This window comes from Varanus komodoensis, unplaced genomic scaffold, assembly GCF_004798865.1.
Source record: "Varanus komodoensis strain SLA01 unplaced genomic scaffold, ASM479886v1 scaffold94, whole genome shotgun sequence".
NCBI classification, from domain to species: domain Eukaryota; kingdom Metazoa; phylum Chordata; class Lepidosauria; order Squamata; family Varanidae; genus Varanus; species Varanus komodoensis.
In genome coordinates, this window is record NW_025336646.1 from 1,702,566 (window position 1) to 1,724,079 (window position 21,514).

Here is a 21,514-nt window from a genome sequence, read left to right on the forward strand (position 1 = left end):
TTCAGGTCCAGTGAGGTGAACCAATCCCCTCTCCTTAACAACGGCAAGATGTTTTGAAGGGTGGTCATACGGAACTTCCTCGGTATAATAAACTTATTCAAGTCCCGTAAATCCAAAATCGGATGTAGACCGCCGTCCCGCTTGGGGACTGTAAAGTATCTGGAATAGAATCCGTGGAGTCCGTCAGATGGGAATACTTGACGAATCGCTCCTTTAAGGAGAAGTTGATGTATTTCGTCGAGAAGTACCGGCGAACATGAAGTAGACCGGATCGGACTCGATGGAGGGACGATGTCGAATTCTATTCGATAGCCATATTGAACGATGGACAATACCCACCGGTCAGATGTGATGGACTCCCAAATGGGGAGTCAGCTTTGGAGCCGGTCCCCAGATGAGAGGGGGGTGGGTATTAAAGGAGCGTGAGGAGTGGTTCACCAGTCCCGTCAGCGCTGTCTCCGATCGTCAAAGCGACGGCGGCCCTGTTGGAAGTGCTGCTGGGGCTGAGGACGGCGATGCTGCTGCTGTTCCTGCTGGCGAGGTTGCGGTAGCTGTCTCTGTTGGTATGGCTGCCTGTAGGATGGTCGATTCCAGGACCACTTACGTCTGGTATGTGACTGGATCTCCATCCTGCGCGCCGTCATTCTTGACTCATGTAGTTTCTTGAGTTTATGGTCGGTGCGTGAATGGAAGAGTCCCGAGCCATCAAAGGGCATCTCTTCTATTCACCGCTTCGTTTCCTCCGGGAAATTACAACTCCGAAGCCATGCGTGTCTCCGGAGGGAAACGGCACCGACCAAGGCCCGGGAGTCAGTGTCCACGTGATGACGTGCCGTAGACAACTGCTGCACCGCGACCTGCATGGCTTCTTTGATCAGGACCTTCGCAAGGTCACCCTGGCGGTTTGGGAGGGTGGAGGCGACGTTATGGAGGCGCTGCATAATAAAATATTGATAGCGCGCCAACGTCGCCTCATAGTTAGAAATGCGAAGTCCTAAGCCCGAGGCAACATAGACCCGTCTGGCCAGGGAATCTATTTTCCGGCCCTCCTTATCTCTCGGCGCCGTATGTCCCCTCACCTCCCTGCCTTGCGAGGATTCGACGACCGCCGAGTTTGGTTTTGGGTGCTTTAATAGGAAGGGAATGTCTTCTTCCCTGACCCTGTACATAGATTCATATCTCCTGGACGTCAGTTGGGGATGTGAAGGCAGGTCCCAGGGCTGCGTCATCGCCTGCCGCAGGGTAGTTATAAGTGGCAGAATGATAGAAGTTGATTGCTCCCCGCGGACGACGTCGTAGAACTTATCCGTCGATGGTCCCGGGCGCTGGGCAGCGTCGATGTCCAGGGACTGGACAAGCCTCGACATCAGCTCTGCGAAGGAGACGTGTGACTCATCGGGTGATGCAGGATCCTGGGATGTCACCACGACGTTCGGAGAGGTTGAGTCTACGTCAGAGTCATCCGAATCAGCACCATAGTATGGCGGGGCAGAAGATGATGACTCCGCCGGTGATAAGGAGCGGCTGCTTCCACTTTGCGGGGATCGAGGCGGTACCCTCCTCGAATCCACAGCCCTGGGCGGAGGTGTGGATCGCGCTCTGGGAGCAGGGTAGTATCCCACAGAGAGCGGGTCTCCCCAAGGTTGGCAGTAGGGATGACGCCAACTCTCTGGGCGTTGTTCTACCGAGCGGCTCCTCCGATTCCCTGGTGGGAACAGGCCAGCTTCTGTCTCCAATGTCACCGCGGGCATCGGTGTTGGTGACCTCGCTCTGGGAGGGGAGTCCTGAATTTCCCCGTCCGAGATAGACCCCCGTAGAGTAGGAAGGGGTGCTGGCGGGAGGTCGACCACACGTCGGGGAGACCCCTGAGGGGTGACCCGCATAGCCTCTTGGAGGATCAGTTCGGGCGGGGTCGGTATCGTAACCGCCACCGGTACCGAAGGGCCCGTCGGTTCCGAGTCCCGATCTTGGGAACGATCCGTAGGCTTAGCCTTCTTTGGAGGCTTAGAGGCCTTTTCCTTTCTGGCCTTCTTATGGGCTGCCGGCTTGTCTTCAGCATGTTTGCGCTTCTCATGCCTCTTTTTTGGTGAGGCAGAGGGGGCCAGCGAAGCGGACGCGCCTTCATCCGAAGGGCGTGAGGGTGGAGCCACAGAAGCGGAGCCCAGTTTTGGGGTAGAGATGAGCGGGTCTGATTGCATCAGAGCCCTATCCCAAAGGAGCCTCCGAAGCCGGTTTTCGCGGTTCTTCCTAGCCTGCTTAGAGAAGGCTAGGCAATGAACACACTTATCTGTCCTATGCCCTTCCCCAAGGCAGAGGAGGCATAGGTCGTGTGGATCAGTAGGTGCCATTTTTGACCAGCAGTCAGCACATTTGCGGAAAGCCACCCGCTGCGCCATCGCAGAAAGGGGAAGAAAAGAGAGAGAGTGCAGAGAGTAAGTATGTATTTTTTTGGTTTTTTTTTTTTTTTTGAATCGAAGAAGAAATGAGAGAGAACTACACAAAATGGGGAACGAAGTAAGGGGAAAGTAGTTTAAGGGCGATATATAAAGAGAGAACCAGAATGGCCAAAGCGAAGGTCGAAAGCGGCACGAGGCACAGCGAACGGCGGTCGCAAAGACTGAATAAATGGCGGACGCTCCGCTCTTTATAGCCCATGGGGGAGGGGAGCGGAGCTTCCCGCCAAAAACCGTTAGCTTTCAATCTTCCGGCCAAAGGCACTGCGCAGGCGCAGCACCCATATGTGTGATGCACAGAGGCCACGACGAAGAACAGAAGTGAATACTAACCCTGCTTGCACCATGACTATGTGATTTGTAAAACAGCCTGACTCATTTGGAGGCTGCCCACCTTGACTTGAGTCCAATTGGTCACCGGTTTGGATGGCGGGACTGGACCATCCAGGCATGGAGGAGAAAGCTGTCAATGGCTACTAGTTTGATGGTTATATGCCAGTTCAGTTATCAGAGGCAGTGTGCCTATTTATATCCAGTTCTGGGGAGCTTGGGTGGGAGAAAGCTGTTGCATTCATATCCTGGTTGTAAGATCTCATGGACAGCTGACTGGCCATTCTGCAAACAGAATGCTGCATCAGATGGACCACTGATTTGATCCAAAATGGTCCTTCATATGAAACTTGATTTGGAAATTCAAATCTTCACACCTCCCATTGACAATAATTGGAAATCAACAAATAGTTGTACTTTCTTCTGCAGTGCCTACTGAATATGATGCAAGTAGAATGCATTCTAATGCATATTTGTGTAATACACATGATCTTTAGATTTCTTTTGAAGGGTAGGGATAGTCCTGGACCTGTATCTGCAACAGTCCATATGTTTACTTGGGGATTTCTAATAGGGGATTTCATCAAATGCCTAGAGTGAGGTTGGGCTCGGTAGAGGCCAATGTATCATGGTCCCATTGCCCCATCACATGTCCACTGGCACCCCCTTTGGGAAATGTGTAAGTAAAAGTCCCTTTGCCACTTTAGGAACAACTGAACATCCTCTGAGAAATGTTTCACTATGCATGGCTTTGAGTGTCTGCTGTGCTATACAGCACGTGCGAGCTCCATAGTCCCATATGGCTTCTGGCTGTACTACAAGCTCAGGATGCTTGGCACAAGCCATGGGAGGAAGAGAGAACATCAGAACTGGAGGTCTTGATCCACCAGTCACAGCTGATGCCCAACTGCAAAGCAAAGGGCTCATGATCTACGAATATGTACTGCACAAACCGCTGTAGCTACTTAAAATGTCCCTTGGCCACAGAGGTGCAAAACTTAATAAACAAGCAAAAATTTAGAGTGCCTGACCACATGAGATGTGGGAGAGTAGCTCTTGGGGAAAGGGGGCGGCACAGTGGAAAGCCCTGAATGGGAAAGGGATCCGCCCCAGTTGTGCACCCTGTTTGTATGAAAAATTGAATTCACCACCCTCCACTTCTGACGCAATTGGGGCAGTTTTATGGAAATGCACCTATGTCACTTGTCCCATGGAACTGGGTCTGGAGGGGACACCAATATAGCAGGAACAATGTTTATGCTTAGCTGACTTCCAAACAAGAACTTACAAAGGTCAACTCTGTCCGATCTAGGGTCTGATAGAGACATTCCACCAGGAATTCATCTCCCTGGAAAAGAAGGCAGATCAAGAGTCAAAAGCATAGGCATAGAGGCTCCCAACAAAAACTAGAATATCACCTCAAAGGAGTATCCTGGAATAACATACAGGTTTCAAAATGATGACCTTTTTCAAGGTTCTTGTCTCCTGGAGGGTGAAATCATACTTATTGTCTTCACAGAGGATTCTTAGCTGCTTTCCATTCCTGGGAAGGGAGATTAAGAAATCAGAGAAAGAGCCAAGTGTTCATGGTGTTGAGAACAACAAATTGGTTAACGAGCAACAAATATCTGATCTAATGACTTTCTCTTGAGCATTTCCAAAAGTGAAGATCAGTAATGCAAAAAGGAAAGAGTCTCTGCTGACTGTCTGTAGTTTGCCCAAACAGCCAAATTTGTTTTGTGGCTGCATCACACCATCAGTGTATGAAACAAGCAGACCATCCTTTTTTGGCAAATGTTCCATGCCAGACTTTTGTTGTGTCTCTTGGTTTGTGGCGGTTCATTCTCTTCTCTCCCTCAACGTGTTTTGCAATACCTGTGGATAAGGCAATGTATACAACTCTTTCCCACATGATCATCCAGATAGAGAAAACATTTTCTGTCTATCTCATTATACTAGAACTCAAGGTTCATCCAAAGAAATGATTGACAGGAGATCAAGAACAAACGAAAGAAAGTACCTATAGTATTTTGTTACTCAAATGTGTAAGTTACTTATAGAATTTGGCATCTCAAAATACAGTAATGCCACCAGCTTGGATAGGTTTTTAAAAGGATTAAGAGAGATGTATGGCATATGGCTGACTGTTATTGGAAACTGGATGGTAGATGAGTTAGATATTTGGTCTGATACTGTGGGTCTCATTCTTAATCCTCTCTGTGCGTCTGTTACGTGTATGCCATTTATGTGTGTATGAGAGAGAGCTGCAGGTGCATTAAAAATTGTGCAAACTTCATCATAAAAAAAAAAGAATTAAGGCTGATACTTGGTTACGGCAACATGGTGGACCAACATGGCTGCTTGAGAGGGAGGCACCTGCCATAGCAGATCTTGTCACCCACCAAATCAAATGTAGCCCTGATGCCATGTATGGATCTCCATCAAGGCCCTGAGAAGTCACCTCTGCTTTTGTGTACTTCACGGATGTCAGAAGCCCGTGTGGACATTCTGCATGCTCATATGAGGGCCGAGAGGGCAGGGTAGGTAAAGGGTGTGCTCAGAAGCCCCACCCTACAGTGTCTGCATCCCTGAACACTCAGTCCTCAATGGTCCTGCATGTAACTGAGATGGCTGAAGGGGGATTCTATGCACAGTCACTTGAAGGTAAGTGGAAGCCTTTGTGAGATTTGGAGCTCCTCCATCAGGGCCCCAGTCTTGGATGCCTCTCTGCATGTTCAGGCAGATTCAAGAAGAATCCCCCTTCAGATTTTCTCCAACAACATGGGAAGGGCAGACACTGAACAGGTAGCGATGGGAGCAGGACTGTCTGTGTGGCCCTCTTGCCCCAGCTTTAGCTGTCACATGGGCATGCAGAAGGGTGTGTGTGGTGTTGTCGGGATGTGCTCTGCTGGAAGGTTGAACAGGGCCTGTGTAGGCCGTAATACAGTCAATAATTTTGCTGATTTCTAGCTGGACTATTTTAAAAAGCAATATTGGGCTGTTATCATATAAATTTGGTACCAGTCCTTGTTTGTTTGTTTGTTTGTTGTTAGGCATTTCTATACCATTCGATTAGGACAACGTTCTCAGAATGGTATACAAAATCCTGCCTAAAACAATGTACAATTTAAAATCCAGTTAAAAGCAGATTTAGAACAAACACAACTATAAAAACCTGTCAATAAAATTCAACAAGCAAATGCAAATCAACAGTAAATAAAACAATACATAATAATAGTTAACAATCAAACAGCTATTCCACATGTACCAATGACAGTCTTAACAGCCAATTTAAAACCCTGTTCTAGTATTTCCTGTGATAATTCAGAATATTCACATCATAGAAGCAATTTTACTTCATATTCTTCAGAAAGCTGAAACCTGCACATGGCACTCTCTGCAGGCCAGAAAGAGCAGCCTTCCCCAACCTGGTGTCTTCCCAGGATGTTTTTGACTACAACTGACTGTTGGCCTTGCAGATGAGAATTGAGGTCTAGAACATCAGGCTGGGGCAGGACAGTGTAGAGATAAGCACTTTTCAGGCAATGGAAGTCTAGCAAGCGATTGTCGGTTCCTGTGCCTGCTTGTAGGAGAGCTGCATACACCTGGCTGTGCAAGAATTTCCATAGACTGAGATTCCCCACTGGCCCCTCAGTTTATGCTGCTTGCAACATGCGACAGGATCACCCTGGTGGCCCTGACAGAGCAGGTGGAGACCAGCTGCAAAAGCAAGTAGAGCTCATGGGCTGAGAGTGTCAAGTTCTTTGGGCCATGTCTGGCCTTCCCCAGCTATTTTATTTATCTACCTATTTAGTGATTTGATTTGTATGCCTCCTCATTAGCCATAAACACTCTGGGCAGCTCACGACATGTTATACAACAGTTAAAAGTTATTTTAAAGTTTAAATATTTTAATTATGTTTTTATCCTCAGTCGTGTGGTATTATGATGTATTTATTAGGTTGTTTTATATTGTAAGCTGTCCAGAGACGAACCATAATGGATGAGCTAGAAATACTCCTAACAAACAAACAATAAATAAAGTAAATAAAACAATGCAGTTCATAATGCATTTAAAACAGTTTATGGTACAAAAACCAACCTTAGAAATCAAGTTGATGATAAAAACAGATATAAAATTGATCAATCACTGAACTGGACTATTTTTAAAAATCTTAATAAAAATAAATGTAAAGATAAATAAAGAAAGTACAAAAGATAAAATCTGGTGCTAAAATCATAATGTGGCAGCAGCAAGGAACAACATGAGTGTGGCAGCTGCTTGTGTTTCTCAGTAGCTGAGCTCAGTGCTGAGCGGGAGCCAGGCGAGGAGACAGGCTGCGGGGGGTTGGGGGGGGGCAGTCAGGGGGAAAGCCGTCACTTTGCTTTTCAAGCCAGAAACTCAGCCTCCCTCCTCCTCCTGTGTGACTGAAGAAGCTTCATAAGTGCCACGTACAATTTGGCGCAAACATGCAATAGCTTTCCTTACCGGTACTGGACACCTCTCACTCCCCTTCCAGCCAAGTGGGTGTGCAGCAGGTAACCAAAGACATGCATATCAGGCACTGGAGCCCCATTCATCTACGGAGAAAGAGGACAGTGAATGGCCTTTGGGGAACGTGCTTGGAGCGAGCATGGTTCCTGCATGGGGCGGACACATGTCCTGCTGGAAAGGCTGTCCTCTGCCTGCAAGGCTGCCCTGGCCAGGCCCAGTGTGAAGAAGAACCAGCAAAGGAAGTGGTGAGCCTTGGACTTGCCCATCAGTAGCACCTGGGCAGCAAACCGGTCAGGCACCTGGCCGCAGTCCTTCCTGTTATGGAAAGTTGCACAGTGCTCCGACTCTGCTATTTACTGTTAGGGTGCCGTCCTATGTGTGTTTAGACAGACAAAAACCCTACAATTCCCAGCATATCCCATTAATACATTACATTAATAAAATCTGTTCAACGGGATTCATCATGGATGACTTTGGGCCAGTCAAACACTCTCAGCCCAACCTACCCCACAGGGTTGTTGTTGTGGGGATAAGATTAGGAGCAGGAGGAGGACAATGATGTAAACTGCCTTGAGCTCTTTAAAAAAGAAAAAAGGTGGGATATAACTCTAATAAGGAAGGAAGGAAGGAAGGAAGGAAGGAAGGAAGGAAAGAAAGAAAGAAAGAAAGAAAGAAAGAAAGAAAGAAAGAAAGAAAGAAAGTAAGTGTGCCCCTCTCTGCTTAAATTACGATGGGCAAATTGGTGCCCCCTTTTGTTTGCTGTTTTCGTGAGATGTAACCAGCCAACTTGTTGCTGCAATCACACCACACATGCAAAACTACCTCGACACATCCTGCCTCTTTCATACTGAACATTTGACCTTGTGAGCAGCACAGGAAATCATTAGATGTTTGCAGTCCCTTCTGGCACAGCAGTTCTAGTAATGGAGCCACTGTGGTAGTTTGCATACTATCAGCTGCTCTTGGGCAAGTGGCTAAAAAGGAAGATGTGCATCCTGCAAGGCTGACTCACACGGTATTAGCCAAGTCATCCTGATCCTCATCCGTAACTGCAGAAAGATAAGGGCCAAAGTAGATGCCACATGGAACATCACTTGCATCACATCTGCTAAAGAAAGAGTGAGAGTGGACAGTCTTGTTCAGGCTGGAATGTGCAGGCTGAGAGAGCTCAACCTTTTCTTCCCCTGCAGGGGTCCTGATGGCACATCCCCCCCCACCAGAATTAGACCCAGAAGGAAGCCTCCACTGGCACCGATCTTCCAGGGCTCACTTGCCAGCAAGAGGCAGGGCTAGATCCCAAAGTGGATGGTGCTAACTCCCTGAGTGAGTGAGCAGGGTTGCTCGCACTCTCTCACACATTCATTCTCCACACTCATGCTTCCTTTCAGTTCATCCAGTCAGTCAGTCTGTTCCTCTTTTCCTCATGGATGACTGGGGACTCCCATGTCAGCGGGGTTCCTGATCCAATGCAGTTTGTAGTCTGAACTTTATAGGAACTATCCAAGGTACTGAGCCCAGTCCAAGCCATCTGGTGTAACCTGGTGTCCTGAAACAGCAGAGGTTGGACCTGATGGCCTTCATGGCCCCTGCCAACTCTACTGTTCTATGATTCTGTGAAAAGCTCCACTGACAAAGGAGGCACCAGCCTCTCCTGCTGTCCTGCACTTTTTTACTCCCCACCCCATCCTCTCACCTCTCCCTCATTTTTTCCTCTTCCCCTCTTCCCCTTAAGGTGCCTTCCCCCTTCCCTCTTCCACACCTAGGCTGCTCCTGCTGGCACCAATGCAGTGCAGGGTGATTCGCAAGGCTTGCCAAGGACAGGGAAAGAGGAGGACATCGCTGCTCAGCTGCAACCCCCACACCACAGTCAGGCTTTGTCTAAGCATCTTGTTGTTGTGCAGGCATCTGGTGGAGGGCAGACGCAGCCCTTGAGGAGTGCTGAGCACAGCGAGGAGAGCGAGTTGCTCACCCATGCCCAACCCTGACCTCCCCTGAAGCATCCCCAGTGTGGCAATTACATTTGTAAAACAGCTCCACTGGTAGTAACAGAGGCTTAAAAAGGGCTAATTCGTGCGTGGTGGACGGTGGGGGATCTGCATGCTGAAAGTTCCCTCCCCCTGCTCTATGGGAGGAAAAGCAGCTTGAAGAGGGTGATTTTGAGCAGGTGAATGAAAAAGAGCTGGGCATCCCCTCTTTCTGCTGTTCCTGTATGCAGGCCAACAGCCTCTCATGGACACTATGTTGGGAGAGAATTAAGATTCTCCTGCCACATGGAATTTTATTTATTTATTTATTAGATTTATATCCCATTTTTTTTTCTTATAGCAAACTCAAAGTGGCTTACATCATTCACCTCTTGCTGCTCTCAGCCTCACAACAACCCTATGAGGTAGGTTGGGCTGAAAATCTGTGACTGGCCCAAAGTCAACCACTTGGGTGCGTGGCTGAGCGGGGACTAGAACCCAGATCCTCTGAGTCCCAGACCTGAGCTCTTAATCACCACACCACACTAGCTCACACTGGAATGCACAGCTGGGCCCTAATTGTGAGCTCCCCATCCCAGGGCTTTTATAAGGAAGGTAAGAAGACGATGCGTGCAAAGCACGGCCCTCAATTCTCGACAGTGCAATATAAAAGCCAGGTGTTTTCACTGAGGTGAAGGAAGAGACACTCAGCATTGAAGATCTTACCTCTTCAAAAAGACTGGTGTTGCAGATGCCATAGGACCTGAAAGAATCTGCTTCGGGGGGGATGAAATGGATTGGAAAGGTGAAGATTCCCGTCTGCAGCACCCCCATGTCATAAGGACGCAGCTCTGGGGTATAGTAGAGTCGTATCCCTGAGTTGTCAATTAAGTCTTAGAAAAGAAAACAGTAAGTTGAGCTGCTGGGTCTGCAGAAGTTTCCATGAAAATAGGATAGTCAGAGGTTATTTTACCTCTTGTGTGAAAAATCAGGGGGCTTCCAATGTTTATGATTTATATATACACAATATTAATTAACTGGTACATGCAATATACTTCTGAATAGCAAATATCTGGCACAACCAACATGGGAATCTTTTATGCACTCCCCATCAAGCTTCCAGAGAGAACTGGTCTGCAAAGATAATTATCATGTTCTCGCTGAAGTGACTGGCTGCTACCTCCCCTGGCCTTCATCCTGAACAAATCTGAAAACCAAGCAATCTCATTCCTGTGATAATTCTTCTTTATAGGGCAAGTGCTTACACATAATTCAAATAACGGTGGGCATGGATGGAGTGACTTAATGTCAATATAATGGCTATTCCTCCATCAGCAATTCAGAGAACGAATGTGGGACCAGCACACCTGCTCCCACTGGCTGCACCCATGATATGCCCATTGCCCATGTCTTCTGGGCCCAGCCTCAGCTACACTAAAATTCTGGATTTCTCCATTATTTCCTCCAGGCAATTGATGCTTCTGTTCTGGAGAGACCAAGAATGACTACCAAGCCAAGACGTGAGAGTCTACACATTTTAAGTTAGGAGTGTAGGATCTCTTTCAGCCTGTGGTCCAAATTCTGTTTTGGAGAAGCTCCCTCAGGTTGCAAGTAGGGCCAAAGATGAAACAGGTGAGAACAAAAATCCCAGCATTTTGTAGCTTAGAGTACTTCCTGCCCCATTCAGCGTTTAAGAATGGAGGCAAACCTCCTCAAAAGCTGGGAAACCACTGAATGTTTTCTAGTTGAGGAAATGGGTTAGAGTGCTTGGCCATTTGGGGAAACCTCAAAGGGCCAGATTGGAAGGCTGGGGCGGGGCGAGGGAGTGGATTTAGCTCCTTGGCTCTGCATTCTGCCCTCCTCTTCCAGGCCCTCAGACCTGCAGTTCTCACTCATCCTGTCATCAATGGCTGTGGTCATTCATTGGCTTCTCCATCCTTTGTACAGGAAATACCCACAGAAAACAAGGCCTTGTGATCCTGAGGATGCATGTACCACAGAAAAGCAAGTGTTTCCCAAGTGACACCTGGTTTCCTGTACAGGCTTTCTCACATGATCTGTAGCCCATGTAGAGTCATTCTCTTTCAGTCTTTCTTTCTCTCAACACCCCTTACAATACAGTGAAATAAGCATCCTCAAGCTTGATCTACAATGTATTCTCTCAATTCCCCCCCTTCTTATTACTGGGCTTTGCTGAACCCCTAGGCTGTTTCCAGAGCCTCACACCTCCCCCCATGCTCCTGCTCCCTGCTCTTCTTCTGCTTCACTATTTTTCTCATCCAGTTCACCCATAGGTTCATCTTACCTGGAATTAAGTCAAAATTGCTGTAGTGGATTTCCAGCCGGATCCACTGGGGGTCCCGTGGTGTACCAATGGAGATCCCTGTTTCATCTGGGAACATGTAGGACTAATTGAAGGAGGGGGGTGGGTAAAAGAGATAAGAAAGATTGCAGTTTGAAAATAAGCATGGAGGCATCACCAGATTCTGAGGCCATACAGAACTGAGTTATATTTTAAATTCATTCACTTATATGAGGACCTGTGTGGCATGGGGGTTTGAGTGTTGGACGGAGGACCTCCGGGACTGAGAGCTCTGAGTTCTAGTCCCACTTGGTCATGAAGCTCATGGAGGGATTTGGGTCAGGAACTTATTCTCATCCCAACCTACCTGCCAGGATTTTTGCTGTGAGGATAAGATGGAGCTTACCTTATCACTTTGGGCTCCTCACAAGAGGAAAAGGTGGGATAAAGCAATGTAATGATAAAGACCTGGGAGCAAGCCTCACTGGATTCAATTACACTTAATTCTGAGGAGGCATGTGAGGCAGAGATGCCTAAGGAAACCTTTGTTTTGTATTTTCTGCTTGTGCTTTTTGTGTTTTATTTTAATGTGTAATTGGTTCTTAATGTGTTTTTATTGTGTTTTTAGCTTGTAATTGTGAGCTGCCCAGAGGTGCGATGGCACAATTGGGCAGCTTACAAATGTTTTTTTTATTAATTAATTAATTAAGGAAACGGCACAGTGAATTGTGCCTTGGGAGACTGAGATGTGCCCAGGACAAGAAGTGCGTTTAGAATGATTGGTCCTTTTTACTCTGACCTTGCTCACCTGCAGAAATTACTATGAAATAAAATCTTGGAACGTGACAAACGCACGGTTCTCCTAAAGAGGCTTCTGCTGGATGGTCTGAACATGGAGAGGAAGTGGTTCTCCTGATCTGGAAAATTCCACATACTCACCCTTCCTCCAACAGCCCAGCCCACAAGAACTTGGGAGCACAGGGCAAAATCAGGATCCGCTCCATAGCAGTCACTGATGCCTTGAGGCAGGACGCTTCCATTGCCACAGGCGTAAACTAGGATGTGGTGCACCACAGTGATATTCCGGGGTGTGATCATAGGCTCAAACTATGGACAGAAAAGACACCGGAAGGAATCTGACTGAGTAGCGCTGCTTTCTGAGAGGCAGAATGATTGTCCTGGGCCAGTAGAAGGGCCCTGATCCAGTCCCTGGCCTCTGCAGGCAAGGCTGGGAAACTCCTGTATCTGAGAGCTACCCACCATGCACTGGAAGTAGGGTGTCTAGTGCTTTGCGTTTTGGGAAATAAGGAGGGCAACTGCAACTACAGGCACTGAAGCACCTGCTACAGCCCCATACAATGCCCATGTCGGGGTGGGCCCAGAAGAGCCCCTTAAGAAGCACCCTCAAAACCTCAGAGCTGGCTCTGAAGGCGGTCTTAGGAGTTTATGGCGGACACAAGATTCAAAACAGGGACTTCCTGTTTTGTGGCTTGGACAGGACGACTGTTCAAATAATTATAAGAATAACAACTCAGCCTATGGTGCACTGTAAGCAAAGTACTTGAACTACAGTGGATACCATCATTAGGCCACTCCTCAAGCGTCTGGATGTACCACAGGTGTCCTGCTCTCTGTGCTAAGCCACTTCATAGACAGCCCAGCAAGAGTCTTCCTTCCCATCATTAAGGCAAACTCTTTAGTTCTAGACCCATAATAGCTTGCAAAAGTACCTGTCTGCCTATATGTCTGCAAGGCAGGGCTTTAAAAGAGACAGAGAGCCAGGAGCAATGAAGCAGGGCTGACCATTTAGATGAGGCCTGGGTTGCTTCTCTTGGAGTCAGCCTGAGCTGATGCCATTTTCCCCCCAGTTGGAATGGATGGTTTATCAATGCTGAGGTAGCTCCCTGTGCAAGGGATGCTTTGGCCATTGGGCCCATTGTCCTCCCTCCAGTCAACCTGCTGTGAGGCCTTGAGAGTGTCAGTGCCACACCTCCTGCATCCTCTCCACAGTTACCTTGTAGATATGATGTTTCGTCTTGACTATGGGCAGGGGGATGAAAGTGCAGGTATAGGTGGTCTCATCGACTGGGATGGGGAACTGAAAAGCAAAGCACACAGGAGGCATTGTAGGGTAGCCAAACCCTGGCCCCAAGGAAGTCTTTACATCATGAATCACCCTGGGAGAGAGTTTCCCTGCCCATGGCTTCCCTTAGTAAGACATTTTCAGTGACAGGAGGGGCCACAACCTCTGAATCCTCTTCCTGCTGTGTATTTGTGAAGAAGGCCAGCCCTGCCATGAAATTAAGTGAGGCTGCTTGACTGGAGTACTGCATTGAAGCTGAAGGGGTGTCAGATCTGGGTCAATTTAGCATCATTCCCTCTAAAATGAAGTGGGTACTTCATTTGGACTGTAAGACAACTATAAGAAGTCCCCCACAAATATTCCGTGAACCCACTAGTTAAATTAAGTTTGCATTAAATCCACTCCCCGCCTCCCCCCCTAAAAAAGGACAAGACTACAAAATATCCTTGCACGCTGCCCTCATGCTGCTATGGAATCCTGATCAGGGAAACATGATCATGGAATTAACTGATTTCCTTTGAGCAAATGGCTGCATTCTTATATCCTCTGCAAAGGCAACAGATTTAATGCTCATCCTCCACTTTTTGAATGATGCAGAAGAATCCTTCCCTTTGGAAAAGCTGTTTCATATAAAGCTAGGCTTATTGTGTTTCTTAACCACTAGCTACCCTACATTGCAGCATGACAGGATCTTGGAGCTGGGACCTCAGATATTCTTATGGCCTCCCAGACAATGTTAGGAAAACATAGGGTCGAGTGACTGAATATAGAGTAATATACTTGTATTGATTTAAATGCAAGGAAAAATAAAGTAAGAAAAAATAACTGCTGAAAAAATGTGAATGGTGAAGTGTTTTTGTTGTGCATGATCAAATGTTTAAGGTGAGCTTAATAGCATGAATGAAACCAGTATTAAAATTCACAGTGTACTATAATTTATTAGAAATCCTTTGTAATTTTGTCATGTGCCTTTTTTTTTTTACTTGAAAATGTAGTAACAGATATGTTGAAAAGGAGTAAAATAAAGTTAAATACTGCCATGTGAATAACATGACGACCAGTATGAATGAATGATTACTGACTGGATCTACCAGGAAATACTCCAGTTCTTTTGATAATGCAGAGTAGAAATGCCCAACAAGATAAATCAGCTTTGTTGGTAGTAGTGGGCTACTCACATCATTTAGCTTGAGATCATACACGTGATAGACACTGGGAGTATGCAGCTCATCTTCAGTTGACAGCAGCATTAAGAAAAGCGACTTGTGGATAATAGTTCCTGTGAAGAAGTCAATGGTGTCATCTGCTCCATAACCAGAAACCACGCGTAGTGTATCATTCTGTGCAAGGAAAAGTCAAGAAGAAAATGTCCACTGTGATATTACATTGTCACATCTATCTGGACACACAGGAAAACACCCAAATAATATGAAGATAAAAACCTCTTTGTTTTCACATGTTGGTTTAAGATCAGCGATGTTAATTGGAGTAACCACATATCCCTACTAATTCTCTATCCTACCATTGTCGCATTAACAACATTGTTAAATAGACTAATTAACTGTGTCCCGCACATGCTGTATTCTTGTTACACTTTCAGGTAAGGAACAAATGGTCCACTCTGACTCTGACTGTGGGAAGGCACAGATAAGTCAAAGACATTTAGAAATTTATCCTTGTCACAATCTGTACATAATGGGTAGGGATTCGTAGGTGGCCATATTTTCAGGTAGAGACCCCAGACCCAGGTAGAGACATGTATAATAGTTAGAAAGCCAGTGCAGTGAAGTGATTAAGACTCAGGCGATCTGGGTTTTAGTCCCCATTCAACAATAGAGCCAACTGGGTGATTTTGGGTCAGTCACAGACTCTCAGCCCAACCTCCCTCACAGGGTTGTTGAGAATGATGTAAGCCACTTTGAGTTCTTTAAAAAAGAAAAAAGGCAGAATATAATTTTAATAGATAGATAGGAATAGGGGGTTTGCTGAAAGAGTGGATAGTCTCCAAAAGAGGATCCAAGAAATGAAGATTATAATCCCAAATATGAAGAGCCAGTACAGTACAGTGGTCAGAATGTTGGAAGGAGACTAAAGATACATGGGTTCAAGTCCACACTGGTGACTTTGAGCCAGGCACGAACTCTCAGTCTAACCTACCTCACAAGATTGCTCTGAGGACAAAAGGAAAGAGAAAAGGGAAGAGGAAAAAAACTGATTATGTACTCTGCCTTGGGATTTTTAGAGGAAAACGTGGGATATGAATATGACAAACAGTTACAACTTGGGTTGGTGCAGCAGGTATTGTTGTATGTATGTCTTTCACGACAGATAAGAGTATCCTTACTTGAAACAATGATGTTCAATATAGGCAACTTCCGGGCCAATTTGTGAATGCAACTTAAAATTCTCTGTGCTTGCTGTGCCTCAGCATTCAATGAAAAGTTTCTGAAATGCAGATGCGCTCACAATACTCACAGTGGGTGTGGCCAAGGAGGGGGAATTTTCTCAGTATGCCATTGTAAAACAACTTTTGGATCAGTTTTTCAAACAACCAAGTAAACATTTTGCTCTAAAACACTTTAAATTTCAGTGCTATTGTACGATTATTTCCATACAGGTAAAAATAGCAGGAGTGATGGTGGTGGTAGGGAGAAGAGAAACATACTGGGTTGGCACATCAATAATATAAGTGAAAAGAACCTTGGAACTGTTGCAGATCGTGAGCCAAATATGACTGAGCTGTATGACATGGCTACAAAAAGGGCACATGCTACTTTGGGCTCCATTAATAGAAGTATCATTTCCAAATCATGTGAAGTACTAGTTCTCCACTATTTCACTCAGTTCTGGCACCACAGTTTATGAAAGGTGCTGACAAGCTGGAAAAGGCTCAGAGAAGGGCAACAAGGATGAGCAGAGGACTGGAAACAAAAGCCCTGTCGGGAAAGATTGAAAGATCTGGGCATATTTAGCACTGAGGGAAAAAAAGATTACGGAGAATGATGATAGCACTGTACAAGTACTTGAAAGGCTGTCACAAAGAGGAAAGACAAGTTCTCTTCTAGATCATCCCAGAGTGCAGAACATGGAATAATGGGCTCAAGTTACAGGAAAGCAGATTCCTGATGGACCTCAGGAAAAACATCCACACTGTCAGAGCAATACAACAATGGAGACAATGACCTAGGGGGGGCATGGGCTCTCCCGGAGGCATTCAGAGTGCAACTGTACAGCCATCTGAGAGGAATGGTTTAACGTGGTGCCCTGCACTGAGCAGGGAGTCGGGTCCAAAGGCCTGGCCCCTTCCAACTCTACCATTCTATGATTCTGCAGCTTCCCTGCCACCATGATGGAATGGCTCTGTCCGAAAATGCTGAGAGGGCAGCACATTTGTTTAAAACAAGTCATTTTTATGCAGTAAGATTTAAAAACTAAATACTATTGAATGATCTTTTTAATAAAAAAGTATAAAAGTTGGATGTGGAGTATACAGCTGAAATGGAACCTGTTTGAAGAAAGGTAGCAGCAAAAGCATACTGAACTATAGATTCATATTACAGCTGAAAGGCTCAATATGTGCACATGGAAAAAAGATACGTGTGGCTAAGGAGATCTGTGCCTGCAGAGATTCTTTCCAAAAGTTAGATTGACCTAAAATAAAAAGGCAGAAGAATCCCAGGAAAACACAAGAGGACAATGAGTTGATGATGATGGGATGTAGATGTCTCACAAAAAGTGACAGAGTCAAGCACAGCCATTCTGCAGCACATGCCTAGTGCAGAAACACTCCTGTGTGGACGTAATGGCCAATTTTGCTGAATTTTTCATGGGGGACCAGTTTGCTAAAGCATCCACTTAAAGCCCTTCTAGCTGTGCAACCCTGCTATTTAATATAACAGCTTGAAACTAATTTTCCAACCCACTTTATATTCCTTAGATCCATTCCTCTGCAACTCAGGTATTTCAATTATATTTATATCTCTTTTTTATGCTTCTCAGAGCCCCCAAGGAGCAATGGCTGTAATGAATACAATACACTGGCTAATATGAAACAAGTTATTCTATCTCATGATGACTGAAATTAATCTTGACCCTTTTGGTGCTTCAGAAAAAAAACTGGGACAACAAGCCATGCATGACAGTTGTCAGAAAAATCTCTTCCCCCAACAATCTCTTTAGAAAGGAAGTGAGAATCCAGATGCTGCCCACACCTAAAGTGTGCATGACTATTTTGGGAGAGAAATCATTGGCATCTTGTGCTGCCTGAAGGAAGCGAACTATACATGCCTCCTTCACTCAGCACCATTACTCTCTCTGGCTCCTGCTTGGGAAGATCATCTGTGTGACACCGTATGCTGCTGGGCCACTCTTAAGCAGCAGAGGGAAGGGCACATGTGTTTTAAAAGGAAGCACCAGCATTTACACAATAGGTGCAGGGGCAGCCTGGGGGCACTTTCCTGCAAGGATGGGGTCTCAAAGCCATCAGTTCTATACTCATTCCCCTCGCTTCAGTGCTAGAAACCCACTTTAGTTATAGATGTATTTATTTTCTGCAAAATATTTCTATACCCCTCTCCATCAAAATAGTTGAAACAGAAACATATAAATATATTGAACCATAAATAAAAGAAGATCCATCAGATAAAAGAGCAGTCAAGGACGCACAGTGTATTTTAAAGGACTGAGATTTTTTCTAGATGAGGTGATTATTCATTGGACCAATTTTCAGTTTTGTGGCAGAATTTAGATCTGAACTCTACGGCCTTGTCTTTCCTGCTTTTCTACAACATAATCTCTAGGTGGCACTATGCTCTAGTAGAACAGTGCAAATATACAAGTAGACAACTAGCTTTTCTTCCAGTTTCACTTTTCTTTCACTTCCTGCTCTTAAAAAAGGGGGTTCTCTTAAAAAACAGACACAAAAGTGGAGGATCATGACAGAACCCATGAATAACTGGCTGTATGTTTCATGTAGAATACCTGAATGTGTAAAAAGTTTTTGGACTGATGCCTAAAAGCAAAATTGATGCCAGGCAAGTCTTGCCAGTTGGGTTGCCACAGCTAAATTGTCCTCTCTTGTTGCTACCCACCATTTCTGACAAGAGAAGTACATGGCAAGGAGATGACCCATGGGCATGGGCAGGTCATTGTGGAAGTAGGCCCTTTCCCAAGCACCTGCAGCCCAGGCTGCTTTAAAAGAAAGTGCCAGCAGTTATGACAGGCTCAGCTGTATCTGGGCAGCCAGTGGATGAGAAGTGATCCCAGCAAGTAGACAATGCAACATACAGTAACCAGAATTCTGATTATTTATTATATTTGTATCCCAAATGCAAGGAACACTTGCAAGTAACACAAGGGAGCCTACATGATTGTTCTCCTCTCCATTTTATCTTCACAAATTTTAGTTTAAATTATATGTTTTATATTATATTTTAATTGTTATATATCACCTTTTATATTTGGATTATGTGTTGATATGTTTTGAATATGTTGATTTAATTTTATTAATTTTAGAATGTTGTGTTGTTTTGATATTGTGAACCATGCAAAGAGCCCAAATTTAATGTAGTGGCACACACATTAAATAAATAAATATCCTAAGAGGATATTTAGGGTGAGTGACTGTGACTGACCCAAAATCACCCGGTCAGATTCATGGCTGAGTGGGGACTAAAACCAGATCTCCTCTAACCACTATGCCACACTAGCTCCCATTAACTATAGCTTCTAAATTGTCTTTAATAGGTGTCCCATGAGCCTTTTAATTTTTAATCTGGCACTGGAAAGCAAGTGGTGAGGGAAATAAATGCATGCCTGAAGGGGACATAATCCACCACAAAATGTTTTGGAACTGGTTTTTCACCTCTTCCAATATTATTGATTATTTTGTTGCCTTACCGGGGTACCATTGCTGGAGTAACATACCATTTACCATTTAAGGTTTAAATTTCAAGCAGATAAAAACACTTTCAAAAGTAAATAGATAAATCCAATTACAGAACTAAAATCCAAGAAACAAATCCATCAAAGCCAAATTTAGAGTGCTAAAATACCTGATAGGGCAAAACCTAACAATAAATAATAAAACAAAAAGCAGAGATAAATACGTGGAAATAGTAAAAGGGTTTAAACATTATCTAAAAGTATGGGAGAATAGAAAGTCATCCAAGGGTATTAACTTAGGCATCAGATGAGCCTCTCTGGGAAGAAAGAGCATTACATGATCTGGGAGCATTCCACTATGAGTGGCCACCACCAATAAGACCTCTGCCTTGCAGTGACTCGGAAGTGTGCTCAGATATTTGCTATCCAGAAGTTTAATACTGGAGGAAGCTTCTGGTCATGGTGATGATTAGGCCACTAACTTTCACCTCTCTCTCCAAATGCCTGTCTAATTGGATAGATCTACTTGGATAAATAGCATGATCTTGAATACGAAGTAAAGGGGAAGGTTTCTGCCTTTTGAAAAGACCAGAATATTGGGGCACTGATTTATGGACTCTGACAAATTAAGCTTTAAAAATCTCTGAGGAAGGATTCCTCTCTCCCTCCCCCACCTTTTCCAGGACAAATGCCAGAACTCTGTGACATGAAACTTAAAAGGAGTTTTATGGCCTTTTACTGTTGCCTAATAATTGAAGCTTAATAAAAACAACTTCACTTAAATACCTGAATGTGCTAAGAACATAGAGACTGTGGTACTGATAAGACTCAGAAGGGAAGCAGAAGGTGGTGATCTCTTGATTTGATGACATGGTTATTTACCTGAGAAGCATATACTTTTAAAAGTGCTCCACCTAGCTGTTGTCCCAACTGCAGCTTAGACAGTCTTCCTATTAAATGATCATTTTGTTGTGTAATCAACTTTTCAAAACCTGTCAAATCTCTTACAGTACCTTTCCCTGATTGTATTTCTCCTTTCAATCTTGAAACCAGTTGGTGATAAACAAACCATTGTATATTATTTTCCTTCATCTCGTAGTTGTTGCCAAGATTTAACTCCTCCTTGTTCGTCAATCATATCCCCATAGATGATAAAATCATTATTTTTCCGTATTTTCTGTATGCTTCGATTGGGAACATCAGAGGAGAGATTGGAGGACTATTTTTTTCCTCACGGAATACCACATTTTTATTAAGTCATATCTTAATGTATGATTAATATTTGATATCAAAGCCTTTTTAACTCTTTAACCCATGAGAGGTTATATATTCCATCTTCAAGATCTGCTATTTCACTAGACTATCACTAGCATTTATAATCCAATCTGCAATTCAAAACAGGCCAGCTGTGTAGTAGTATAGCTTTAAATTAGGTAAGGCAAGTCCTCCTCTCTCCTTCTCATCCTGAAGGATTTTAATTCTAATCAGCTTTTTGCCATTCCAAATAAAGGTATTTCATTGTCTTTGCCACTCTTGCAGAGTTTTTCCTGGTATAGCAATTGGTATCATCTGGAATAGTAGCCATAATTCTTCATTTCTTAAGCAAAGAGATCAGACAACTTTATAGCTGCTAAGGTCTAATTAAAATGCAGATACAACACCAAGAAACTGTCCATTTCAGAGTCCTTTCCAAATACATAAATAAAAACGCCTTAAGAATGTTTCAGTTTACTTGAGCCATCTTGCCGTAATCAGAACTATGGATCAAGAGTCTTCAAGCCCTCCTGTCATTTAGAGAGGTAAAAACACTCTCAAAGATGGTTTATAAATGTCTAAATGAGATAAGGTATGGAGCACCAGGTGCTGCTGCCCAGCCATTTTCCCAGAAGTGCCTGATATTAGACCTCAACTTGATTGATGAAGAACAAATGGAGAAGAAGAAACAAGCAGAAGAAGGAAAGTATAAGAATTTTGGACTGATATGGAAAGGGTAAAGTTCAGTGT

General features: G+C 44.7%; 1 protein-coding gene across 1 annotated transcript in view; it reads right to left on the minus strand.

The window, feature by feature from the left end:
• The window catches only part of LOC123017511 (putative DBH-like monooxygenase protein 2), a 36,302-nt gene that overhangs the window by 10,927 nt on the left and 3,861 nt on the right, over nt 1-21,514 (minus strand). Inside the window, exons 3-10 of the mRNA XM_044418915.1 lie at nt 14,806-14,967; nt 13,559-13,642; nt 12,484-12,651; nt 11,548-11,650; nt 9,969-10,135; nt 7,273-7,364; nt 4,230-4,326; nt 4,072-4,131 (exon numbers count right to left, since the gene is read on the minus strand). Of these exons, the coding sequence (XP_044274850.1) occupies nt 4,072-4,131; nt 4,230-4,326; nt 7,273-7,364; nt 9,969-10,135; nt 11,548-11,650; nt 12,484-12,651; nt 13,559-13,642; nt 14,806-14,967 (933 nt within the window). The remainder of the gene's footprint in view (nt 1-4,071; nt 4,132-4,229; nt 4,327-7,272; nt 7,365-9,968; nt 10,136-11,547; nt 11,651-12,483; nt 12,652-13,558; nt 13,643-14,805; nt 14,968-21,514) is intronic.